The 13,199-nt window shown below is 36.0% G+C and overlaps 1 protein-coding gene across 1 annotated transcript; it reads left to right on the forward strand.

The window, feature by feature from the left end:
* The first annotated feature begins 1,633 nt into the window (after positions 1-1,633).
* On the forward strand, positions 1,634-11,136 carry LOC103773199 (UDP-N-acetylglucosamine transporter-like). The gene is given in 8 exon segments (XM_008940558.1): positions 1,634-1,835; positions 2,725-2,879; positions 2,965-3,087; positions 4,232-4,273; positions 4,275-4,410; positions 7,697-7,815; positions 8,331-8,464; positions 10,800-11,136. Coding segments are annotated over 8 exon segments (987 nt in total). The 5' UTR covers positions 1,634-1,648; the 3' UTR covers positions 10,891-11,136.
* The last annotated feature ends 2,063 nt before the right edge of the window (positions 11,137-13,199 follow it).

Raw genomic sequence — 13,199 nt, forward strand, 5'->3', positions numbered from 1 at the left:
GCAATGACTCTTTCAAGTATCTGTGCTATGTGGGTGTTAAATTGACTTTGTAAACGTGATTGGAGAAAATCTATTAATGCATAGAGACAAGATAAAGACAAGTCAAGATTATTTGAATAGCACAGCTCTCCACATCTCTGAAAAAATAGCCATGAAAATCGTTACGAAATGCAACTTGAGCTGGAGAAAAGCAGACAGCAAGATATAGCCTCAGTTTCAGCTACAAATATTTAGACCAGTATCAGCACATCTTTCAGCAGTGTATAAAAAATTAAATAGATAATGAGTCAAAACTTGTGTGCCTGTAGGTGTAATACGTGCGTAGGGACAGCACTGGCATATGCATCCAGTAAGTACTGCTTACACTGTCTCTAGGCTCCCAAAAGTGAGAGCTGCTTTAGTTGGCTTGACTTGTTGCTGTGTTTCTTTTCCTTGAAAACATATTTAAGTTCTTGATTTTACTTTGGAATTACAAAACACTGCTCTGCTTGTGAATATGTCACCAGTGAAGGCAGTAGTTGTGGGTTTTTTCTATAGAAAGCATGAATTTCTGTGCTTATGGAAATTCTTAATATAAAAAATAGCAGAAAATTACATAATACTGTAAATAGCAGTAATGCATTTTTTAATTTCTTTGTGTGTTTCCAAGTGAGAATTTAATTTCCTATTGTGCTTGCAAAGTGAGAATTGCTTTCTCTACTAGTCTCATGCATGAAGTTAATGCTTTAAGTGACATTAAAGCATTAAAAGGCAAGGAAAACCATTTCAGCTTGGTGAAAGTCCATGGTAGAAATGTGGATGGTACAGCTTTACTATTTTAAGGTTTGTGGTAGTCAGTGCAGTCACCTAATCACTTATATTCAACTGATTTTTTGTGAGCAGGACAATGAGCAGGACAGGTTTAGTGCTGTCCCCTTTGCAGCTTCTCCATCCCATGTCCTCCTACCCAACCCTGCTTTCCCACAACAACTCCTCCTTCAGGATCAGGCATACCTCTCATTTTCATTGAAGGCAGCCTAACTCTCACCCTGGGTTGTGTTGGCACTGTGCTGTCTGACACAGCAGAGACTGCAACCTGGAAAACTATGGAGAGGTGGAAGGATGTGATCTCTTTGTTCTGGGAATAGCTCATTGCAGCAGCAGGACTGGGCATTCTGCAGCACCACGGCATGGGGTTTCTTCACATTGAAAACACCTGCTGAGCCTTCACTTATGTGAAGAAGTCCATGACTGGCTTAACTTGGGAGATCACATTTGTGAAGCCAGTTGTTGGAAAGCTAATTATTAGTTAATAGTCTTTATTTTACTTTGTTATTATTACAGATAAGAAATTTTCATTTCATTTCTCCATTAGTTATCACTTTCCCTAGTATTCTGATATGCTTCCCCATTTGTAATCATATATTCCAAAAACATTTTTGAAGTGTTAATCTCTTTTTTATTTTTAAGTATCACCTTAGGTTTGTTGTTTTCCTTTGGCTGACCTCCCTGGATAACTTTTTTTAACATGCTGATTCCCTAGGGAAACTTATTCACTTATTTGCAGTATTACGTTTTAAGTCTGTGTGTTTTGTTTGTTTGTTTGTTTTGGTTTTTGTTTGTTTGTTTGTTTGGGTTTTTTCTGTTTCAGGAAGAAAACAGTCAAGAAATGTCTACCAATTTAAAATACCTGTCCTTGGGCATCCTGGTTTTTCAGACCACGAGTTTAGTCTTGACCATGCGTTATTCCCGGACACTGAAAGAAGAAGGACCTCGATACTTATCCTCTACTGCAGTAGTTATTGCTGAACTTCTGAAGATTTTGGCCTGTATTCTATTGGTCTACAAAGACAGCAGTATGTGTCAAATTTTGCACCAAGTAATTTTCCTAATCAATATGGTGTGTTGTAGTGGCAACTGCAAAGCAGCCATGTGAGTACAGGCGTACAACAAAGCATTTCCCTTCTCATGTAAGAAGTAGTTTTGGGAAGACGCTAATCCTGCCTCACTCCTCAACACACGATACAAGATACTGTATATTTGCTGAAGAGAGTTCCCTTTAAAGAATGTGCATATGGAGGAGTGCAGCAATAAATTTTCTACTAACAGCTTGGAGCTTGTATTTGCTCAGGCATTTTAAGAAATTCATATGTAGAAGCAAGACAAAAATGAAAATCTTTAAGCGTGTCCAAAGCATGAATGATAATTTAGAAGCGTATTATAAACAGCAGATGCAGAAGGGAGGAAGCAATTTCATTACTACAGGAAGAAGCAGTTTTAAGCTCAAAAAAAGGTATATTCAGACTTACTCTGGGTATTATTTTGTACATTTTATTCTGAATTTATTCTGTTCCTTCACATACATATTTGATCCTCAGCAGCTTAAAAATATCATTGTATATGCATAAATATTGATGACTGTAGACTTCTAAATGTGCACTTTTTAGGTGATTCTCTTTAGTGTAATCACTTTCAAACACTGATACAGTTTAAATAAGTTTTACTTCAAGTATTGTGATTAGCTGTTCCAGTTCTGATATTCTAGGCTACAGGAAGACACTTTGTAGCCCGTTTTTCTTACATATATGAGGCTCATGAAAGTCAAACATAGGCAGCATTTTGAGGTCTTGATAGCTATAGAAGAAGCTATAGTGGCAGCAATGTTGAAGAACAGAAAGTTGCTATCTCTTTGGTTTTTATCTCCTGTTAGTGAATGTCTGTTTCTTTTATTGTTTCTTTGGGTAGAGTGCAATTTACGGACTCTAAACAGAGTGCTACATGATGAAATCCTTAATAAACCAATGGAAACTCTTAAACTTGCTATTCCTTCAGGAATTTATACTCTTCAGAATAATTTGCTGTATGTAGCACTGTCAAACCTAGATGCAGCCACATACCAGGTATTGTACGTTTGGATTTCTCTCTAAGTTTTGAAAAAACCCCAGGAATTATGTGGTAGTAACTGTTTCTGTTTTTTTTTTCTAGGTTACGTATCAACTGAAAATTCTTACCACAGCATTATTTTCTGTGTCCATGTTGAGCAAGAAATTGGGTGTATACCAGTGGCTTTCATTAGTAATATTGATGACAGGAGTGGCATTTGTGCAGGTAAATATTAACAGATGGTTGGTATTTATTTAATGGATTAACATGGATTTCTGTACTCAGTATGAAGGTTTCTGATTCTACCAACTGCACAGAAGCACCAGAGTATGGTCAAGAGCTACAAATCACAACTGCCCAGGACTGGAGGACACCAGAAATGGTTTTAAGGCAGATGACACCTCTTTTGTGTCCCATTGCTCTACTGTAGAATGTGACAGGGCTTCTGGAGCAACCTGCAAGTAACAGTGATAGCAGTATTAATTGGCACACCACTTCCAGTAGGGATTCACAGATCTTCTGTGCCAGTGTAGTCCTGCTGCTCACCTTGTGACACAGTTTCAGCATGGCACATTTACTTCAACTTTTTTCAAGAGGCAGTCTTGGCCTCTCTTCTGAATAGTGCAGGTAGAGGTGTTAGTAGGTTTCAAAGGGCAGGATCGTGGGATAAGAGACTATTCTAAGAATTTTTAGCAGATTTTACCATATCGTAGAATTTTCTGTCTTAAAAAGACTTAAGGATTTGAAAAAAAAATAGGGTCAAATTTGATAGAATTTTCAAATTTAATAATTAAAAATGAGAACAAAACATTCTGATAGTAATTAACAGGCCCTTCAGTATGTTTTTGTGTGCGGCACTACATTTAATTCTGTTGGCATCGGATGTATTGCAGGATCTAGCTTCATAAATTTCAGCTGATTTTATTTTTTTGTATAATACAGTGAAGAGGGGCACATGCAAAAGACAATTCATCCCATCTTAAAGCTTATCTCAGTGGTTTCCTAACTCTGCTTGTATTTGTAAGGTAACTAAATTGTCAGGTGGCAAAAGTTGGTGCCTATGCATGACCATGGTAAGTCATGCTGGGATTCAGGAACAGTTCAGCTTATAAATGACAAACCTTGGACCTGTTTAAATTGATGAGTGTTCTTCCAGTTCAGGCACAAATTTACTCCTTACAAGTATGTAGAAAGAAAAATTATGGCTTTGCAATCCTTTAAAAGTATTTATGGCACAAAATACAAAATGTTACAAGAATGTGATGGTCTGTAATAACTGTTAATGTTACTAGAAAGTAAATTTGCATTTTGTAGCTGTTCATGACTTGATTCTATCAGTGAGTTTTGTTATAACTGTTTTTATATCCAGTGGCCTTCAGACTCTCAAGCAACATCTGCTAAGGAGCATTCAGCAGAAAGCAGGATCTCAGTTTGTAGGCCTGATCGCGGTTCTTATCGCATGCTTTTCTAGTGGATTTGCTGGGGTTTATTTTGAGAAAATTTTGAAGGAAACTAAACAGTCTGTGTGGATCAGAAACATTCAGCTTGGTAAGTTTCATTTCAGTCATCTTTTAGAGGTACTGCATTCTGAAGAATTAAGATAAATGTGCAAAATTATAAATGAAAGGTATCACAAACATTTTAGTATTCTGCATAAATGTACTTTTAAAACCAAGAGAGTATAAACTCTGCTAGATAGAACTGTAGCAGTTCCTTTTTAATCTCAAGCTAGTCCTTGATTAAACTTGCTTATAGAGTGTCTTTAGGTTTGTACAGAATCTGTTGATTACATTAGTATTTCAAATTTTCTAAAGAATGGCATCTTATACAGTATTCTGTATATCCTCTGTTTAAACATTATTGCCTTTTGCACTAATTCATAAGATCTGGTAAATATAAAGTATTCCTTTTTCCTTTTTTTTTTTCTTTTTTTTTCTTTTTTTAAGAGAATACATGAACATTAAAATATGCTTCTAAATCAGTGCTCTGTGGCGTTTTAAAATTAACATTTTTTTTCTGTTGTATCTGAGTAGACAGTTTTTATAGGTTGGCACTTCTAGTACAAAAAGCTTCTTTGTTCATGAGTAAAGTCGAGGTAATGAATTACTATTATTATTTCAGTACAAAGGTCAGTTTGTTTTAGTTGTCTGTATAATCACTGGAGAGAGACATATGCAAAGGACAGTTCATCTTAACTGTTTTAGTGCCCTAGCCTGTTGGGCACGTGTCAGTAAGAGAATACAATACCTTCTATTTCCAAAGTAGTTCTGGGTCTTCTAGACCTGAGACACTAATGGTGACAGAGTTGATCCATTTTCTGGAATGATTTTTCCCTCGCCTCAAAGCAATCTTGTCCCGTTCCCAGGGCTGTGCGTGTGACATCAGCAATGTCTTTTTGTTCCTGTTATGCAACAGAAACAAAACTTACTGTTGAACTTGCCCTTCTTTCATGGAATCCCTCCAGTCTTCCCCTGTAGGTGGTAATTATTTATCACATATTTGAATAAATGCTTTCAGCGGAATTTGAGGTTTCCAGCATCTCTAGAACAGGCTTTTGTTCAAATCCATGGTACTGTAGAATTAAGTCATCAGGATGATTTAGTGGATCACAGCTGTGTAATGCCTGGTAGTATATACCATAGAAAGAACCATAAAAACAAAAGATGGTATTTTTTTTTGTAATTAGGTAGTTGGTCAAAAGCTGGACTGGTCAAAATGTCTAAATACAAGCAATATTTTTTCCTTTCTTAGCTGTTGCTATATTTTCATAAATGTTTTTCATTAAATGGTTTCAGTTAAAAACACAGAAAAACATTTTGATTATACTTTCATGTTTGTACATGTCCATAAAGTTTTGAAACTTGAGGATAGAGAAGGGGATCAAAATCTCCACTTACTATTTGCTAGTCTTTATTGAAATTGCATGCATTAAACCTAGGTTGTACGGGGGATATATGAGGAAATGTTGTGTTAGGGAATTTTGGAGTCAGAGAAGGATGGGTAGCTGGGGCTTGGTCCAGGGTTTAAGGTAAGAGTTGGTGCTCCTGGATTGAGCTACAATGTAAAATCCATTGCCAAGGAAAGCTGATTAGTGTTATTATTACTACCCCATTTCCTTGCTAAAAGCACTTCGGTGGAAAATCGTGCAGATGCCTGAAACAATTTCCAATTAAACATTCATAATTGTTGAAAAATTAAGGATGTCATCTAACACATTATTCAGATTTTTCTACAAAAATAGGTATGAAAATATATTTCTACAAAAGAGCGTACAAAACCAAATTAATTCACTAGTTTGGTAGTTGGCCTGGTCATATATTGAATGTTCCAGTCACTGCTTTGTGAAACAATGAGATCAGAACAGACTGCATCTAATCACAAACCGTTCGAGGTAATGAATATCTGTGACTGTGACATATGAAGGCATAAATGTCTGTGACAGTGGTACAAATCCAGCCACCTGGGGTTTTATTTTTTTTTTTTTTTTCAGTGAGCTTAATTTGCCTCAATACAAAATTCAGTAGAGCATGTTTACTGTTCAGGTTGTTTTCTGTGAAAAAATGAAATAAATCTTGTCGTATTTCATAGACAGTTTCTTTATGCAGCTTTTAGGAAATATTTAAAACATGAAATCACAACTAAAAAAAATACATATATTAGTGTATCCTTTCTGCAAGTGCAAGATGCTTTTCTTAAAACACAAACAAGAAACCCCATGTATCCAACCTGGTTTTCATGTTCATATCCACAGAGAATTATTACAATTGCATAAAAAATTGGAAAATATACTTGAATAATTATTGAAAAAATCAGGTTTTCATGCATGCGTGGCAGGGGCTGGAGGGGACCTCCGGAGATCATCTAGTCCAACCCCCCTGCTAAAGCAGGTAAATGGTATGGTGTGATACCAGTATCGTACTAGGGATATATGAGTAATCAGATTTATTTTCTTATTTTAGCAATTCAGTTGAAAAATAAGAGTAATTGGTTTAATCTGAATGAAACCAAAATTTGTAATTATGTCTGCAAGAATAATTATTTCTTGTCAAATGAAAGGGGTTTGTTTTTCGGGGTTTTTTTTCAAAACAATGCCACCCTTTTCATATGCAAATAAATGTGATGAGGATAGGGGTCAACTTTTCACAGATAAAGAATGGAAAAACTGTTTCCCCGTTCCTGCTCAGGACTAGAGCCCTGTCACAGAGGAGGAGCTGAGATTACTTCCATGCCTGCGGGGATTAGGAGAAATTTTGCATTTGGCACTATACTCACCAAATTAGGAACTTTTTAATCTCATCTCAATTTCTGTGTTTTGACATCAATTCTCTGCTAGTAAACACGCATTGTGTTTGAGATGGGTTTGGAAGAATCCCATTTCCAAGAGCCTTGTCTGAACTGGCAAGCTGTTAAGCCCTGCTTCTTGCTATGCCGGAGACCATCTCCTCCACTGAAAATTTTCCTTGTTTTTCTCTCTAGGTTATAGTGTGATTTCAGCCTTCAGTCATGAATAGTTTCAGGAGAATTGCAATTGTGTTTAAGTGAATTTTGCTATATGCCGTAAACAAGTCACGTCATTCTAGTAGAAAGCTTTGGATGATAAAATAAAGATATAAGTATATGAGAATATACCAAAGGAAACTTCAAAACTTGTTTCAGGTGTGGAAAATAGCTGCTAAAAGAGAATGTCTGCCTGAACGCTGATTGGTTTGAACGTGCTGGTATTGCAAGGGACGGTATTATTTTAAAATCAGAGATATGTGATCAGTCATCGAGGACGAGGAACTTGTTTGCATGATTTTCACCTGAAGCTTTTAAATCCTTCTTGTGCTTTCAGGATTTTTTGGTAGCATATTTGGACTGATGGGCGTATACATTTATGATGGAGAACAACTGTCAAAAAATGGATTTTTTCAAGGATACAATAAACTTACCTGGGTAGTAGTTGTTCTGCAGGTGAGATACCTTGCATCACATGTTTTTATGAAGGCACTTGGGATTTACTCGTTTATATGTGACTGGGAAAACTATTGAGTGTCACTGAAGCTACTGGGAATTCTATAGTCAAAAGTCTGATTCATCACTATTAGAATAAACCTCTAAATAAAAACCTGGAAAATATATAGCAAGTATATGACTAAGTATTGTGCAACATAAAAGCGTGTAAACATTATTTCTTTTGCTGTGTTAAAAAAAAAAAATGCCCTTCCCCCTGTGGCTAAAAATGTATAGCACAAGCATTTCCAATAATTTACTGGTGGTGATGTGATCAACTATTTCTTTAATGGGCATAGAACAGCTCCTCCAATACCTCCAATACTTATCTCCAGTAGTGCATATCCATAACCCAAAGTTAATGTAATGCTCCTAAACATAGACAAAAGCTCTCCCTAAAGTAAGTGCATGCTGTTAAAATACATGCTCTCAGTGGAATTATCAGATTGAAAATCCAAACCTCAATGTTTTTTCAGGCACTCGGAGGGCTGGTGATTGCTGCTGTTATAAAATACGCGGACAACATTTTAAAGGGATTTGCAACTTCTCTTTCTATTATACTGTCAACATTGATCTCCTATTTCTGGCTGCAAGATTTTGTCCCAACAAGGTAGGAATTATTTTCTGTGTATGCTAAAAAAAAAAAAAAAAAAAAAAAAAACAACCAAAAAAACCAACAAACAATTGAGAACTTAATGCTTACCAGATATAACTGCAAAAATAAAAACCCAGTCCAAGCCACACTTTTAGAATGTTTGGATACAACCTGCAGATAAAAGTTTAGTTTTGTAACATATCAAAACTGATGCTTTCTTTTTTCAGTATAGTTGGCAAAGTTAAATTTTCTGTCAAATACAGCCCCCTCCAGGTCAAGAGTAACTGAATCTCAAATCCTGGCTTTTGACAAAGCACTCTCTTGCAGGCTCTGTGTGTTCACTGTCCCTCTCCTGTCTTTTCCTCCCTACCCAATCTCCCTTGGTTTGTTGAGGTCCTGTTTAGGTTTTAGGCTGAAGCATGCCCTCTAGTCCTGGTGTTTGCCTTGCCCTGCCTTTGGCTCTGCTCTTTGAACCAGCCCCCCTGCTGGCTGTTCTAAGCAAGGTCCTGACAAGGGAGTTGCCTGTATCTTGTTTCCTCTTTGGCCTCTAGATGGACGGATCTTCCAGAAGTCATCTCATAGCAGGAGGAGTTAGGCTGAACAATGATAATCATCTTTTTATACTGGTTCTCATCCAATCTCATAAACGGTCTCTCAAAGACAAATTTGTAATCATACACGTATGGAAGTTACACTACAGCCATTAGTTGCCCAGGGACACCCTGAAGACCCAAAGCAGAGCTTTTTTTTTCTAAAGACAATTCCATACTTATGAGTGAAAACAATCAAGAAAGACATAAAAATGCTTGCTGTGTGCTACTAGGCTCAATATTCCGTGTCCACATGTTCTGTGAATGGGATGTTAGTAGCTCTGTGCACTGCAGGGTTTGTCTGTGGGTAGGTTCTGGAACAGTGCTTTCCTTGGCAGTGCATGTTAATGTGTGGAGTGTTGCAGTAATATTCCAACTTTCAGGTATATTAATAGGGTTTTGCTTCTGACTGACCTGCACTACTCATGTATGTTACATGTACTCATAGTGTAAAAATATTTTTAATAATATTTACAACTTTTGTATCCAATACAAAGAAACAACTTTTTATCTACAAGTAGAAAAAAGGAATTAGAACAACTATTTAGGCTTAAAAAGTGGAAGACATTGAACTTAAATTTTAAATAGCCTAGACTTATCATATTAAAACTAATGTAAAAAATGGTTGAAGAATTTCTACATGCTCAGCTGGAAAATTAATAAGTAACTTACCAGGTTCTGCAAACATAGTGAAAATGGAAACATTTGTAAATAATTAAATAAGATGGAGCTGAGTAGCAGCATGTAGAGCTTGAAACCATCTTATTTAATAAAACTTGATTAACCTGAGTTAATCAAACTTAACCTTTAGTACCTTGCTTATGCCAGCTGAATTTATTTGAACTGAAACGGTGTAGTTGTTTCTGCCACTTCAACAAACATTTTTGATTGGGATAATAGGTGTAAAGTACTTAAGCTTAAATGTATTGCAACGGATCATGTCTAGAAATGAGCTAACTGTACTCTTCAGTTCTCTATTGCAAGATCCAATTGTCAGTATTGTCATGCCTTTGTGACAAGATTCTTTTCTAAAATATGTACTGATTGTCTGTTGGCTTTTAATGTTTTGTTTCAGACTTGTAACTATCAAAACAGCTTGAAAGGTCCATATGTCACAATACAAAAGATGCCTTATTATCTTGTCCTCACATAAATCTTTATGTATCTGCCAAAAATTAGATTATACTGAGTTGCAAACTGGTTCTTGGGTGCAGTTATTTGTTGTGACATAAGCTTTAAGCTTCAAAGTAAACTGAACTTCAACAACATGATGTACCTAAGATGTTAAAAGTGGCTGAGTAACCACAGTAGTTATACTTGTTTAGCTTCTGCTTGCATTTTGCAGAGAGCTTTAGGCAAAAGGGGGAAAAAAATAAACCACACACAAAAACAAAAGCAAAACAAAAGCAAAACAAAACAAAACAAAAGCAAAACAAAAAAAAAAAAAAAAAAAAAAAAAAAAAAACAAAAGCATTGTTCCTTTGACAATTGTTCCATGAAACTACAATTTTACTTTTCAGAATATGTCACTGTAATGATACATTGCTTTATGTATGTTAGTTTATTTCAACCTCTTCCTGCATCCTTCTATAAGCAATATAGGCAAATTATTTTGTTCTTTATAAAGTAGACAAATATAATTTATCTTTCTGTGTTCCCACAGGAAAAATGTCCTTTCTTTTGATTGTATTAAAATTGTATGAACTAAACCAAGCTAACCTCTTTTTTTTTTTTTTTTTTTTAATCCCTATTCTATTCAGTGTCTTTTTCTTCGGAGCCATCCTTGTAATAGCAGCTACTTTCCTATATGGTTATGATCCCAAACCTGCAGGAAACCCCATTAAGGCATAGCAGACTTCCTCGTCAACCTGCTTCTCTAGATCGTGCACTGGGGGCCTTGCTAACAATGGCGTGTGGAAAGTGTCATTGTGCACTGCAAGGGAAGGATTACTACCCTGAACCTCCTGGAGAAATGCCTATGAGTAGTTTTGAACAGCCAGAGGGGTTAAAGGTGGATGGTGATACTATCTGTAACTGATGAGAAGCAACAAAATGGCAGGGGAATGCCCTGTGCAACTTGCTAATAAAAACTTGAAAGGAACAAAAAGTTTCCAAGAAACTGCAATTAGGAATGTTTACAGCTTTGACCTGGGATTGCATAAAAAAAAACCCGTTACTGTATTGACTGCTGCAGAAATCTGTCCTATGCACTCTTTGAAAGAGCACATGGCAACATTGTCAGATTGTATGTTTTTGCAATTTGACTATATTTAATCGTAGTAAGTATGTTTTTAACTGTTTGTCTATTTACATGAAATCACCTGAATACACATCGTAGTTCTAACGTGATGGTTCTAATTAGGTATTCCTTATTAAAGCTGTGAAGATAGAAGTATGATTGAAAGACACTTTCACAGTATCAAATATTTTTCTATTTTTAGAAGGCTGATTTAGTAACAGAAATCTGTTATTAAATTGTGATATTATAGTTCCGTTGCTTATATAAAACTATTGTAAGAACGTTAGCGGTCTCACCTAGGTACACAAGGGGAGAAATTCAGAGTGAAAGCTGGAAGTCTGTGTTGGTGCTGCAGCCTTCATCAGGGTAGCCTGCAGTGTTCAACAGATGCCAGAGGCTGCTGCTCTAACCTGACACCAAGAGTAGGGCTACGATGGAATGTTTGCTCAGACCTTTTTTCCTTTTTTTTTATTGATTACAAATGAACATTTTAGTAGAGCCTTTAAACTAGTTTTTATGCTTTAAATATTCTCTGGGGAATTTTTTTTTTAATCAGAATTAAAAAAAAAAAAAAAGAAGAAACCCATAATAAACATTTTAAATGCATTGTTGCTGTCTGTAACAGCTCCATCTGGAGCTATTATGGTGTATCATCTGTATACTGTACTGTACTTTATTACAGAGGTGTCTTCTAAATGTGTGTTGTTTACTCATGAACTCTCTGAGGCTTTCTAAGTACATTTCTATGTAATGGCTTAATTAGAAGTTATTTCTATTATTATTATTATTATTATTATTATTATTTTGTTCTGGGAGTCCTTGAGCCAACAGACCAAAATGGATCTCTGGAGCTGTTCAGTCTAGTAGTGGAATCACGTTAATGGGAAACATAATAAAGAAGAAATTAATTGTGCAATAGGTAAATGTAAAAGCATGCTGTCTTTCTGTTTTAAACCCAAGAAAACTTCACAAAGATACCTAGATGCAATTAGACTGTTATGAACACTTCACTTGTTGAAGTATTTGCATATAGCAAGAAACATCAAAAAAAAAACAGCACCAGAACTAATAAACAAAAAAGCTGTCTTAAAACCCTCTTGTTTTCAGGATTCACAATGGATATTAATGTTGAGTGACTTCTTATCCACGTTTCACTTGTAAAGGTATGCATGTACACAAAACCATATCAGTAGTCACTTACCTGTAGAATAGGAAATGATAAAAATGGATGATTTTTTTTTTTTTCTTCCCTCATACTCATTTTCACTTCTATCTTGTGCTAACGAACAGGTTGTGAACCGAGAGGCGTTTTAAAATGTTTACCAAAGTACCTCATCCTCTTTCCACATTTTAGTGGTGTATGGATGAGGCAATTCTGAACGAGTGCTCTAAGATGCGTTACTGAAGTACTGTAAATGGGAAAGGAAAAATTCCGGTTATGTCAGCCAAGTGAAAATAGTGTTTTCCTTCTGTTGGCCATGGCATGGATTATCAACTTTTTGTTTGTTTATCATATCAGAGCAAGACATTAAAGAAATTTCAGAGTTATGCCAAGGGTCTGCTAAGCTTTGTGGAATATGGATCTACCCCAGCATGCTGCAGTTGCAGCAGCTCTGCTACTTGGTGTTCAAAACTATCTTGTATTACCCTAAATAGGCATTCTATAATATTCAACGTTTTACCTATAACATTCTATGTGGCAAAATCTTTGAAAGATGAGCTTTAGTCATTTTGCCACTGAAATATGGCACAAAGTGGAACAGCAGCTCGCAGCCTCGCTTTAGTGAGGAGTGTGCAGTGCACGACTCTGAAATGATCTGAGGGTGCTGGCAGTAATATCTGCATTGGAGTTTGGTCTACTTGATAGTACTTCTAGTTTCATGGATCACAGTAATGGAAATGTTCAAATGATAAAATTGTT

Source organism: Merops nubicus, unplaced genomic scaffold (assembly GCF_000691845.1).
Source record: "Merops nubicus isolate BGI_N331 unplaced genomic scaffold, ASM69184v1 scaffold20395, whole genome shotgun sequence".
NCBI lineage: Eukaryota > Metazoa > Chordata > Aves > Coraciiformes > Meropidae > Merops > Merops nubicus.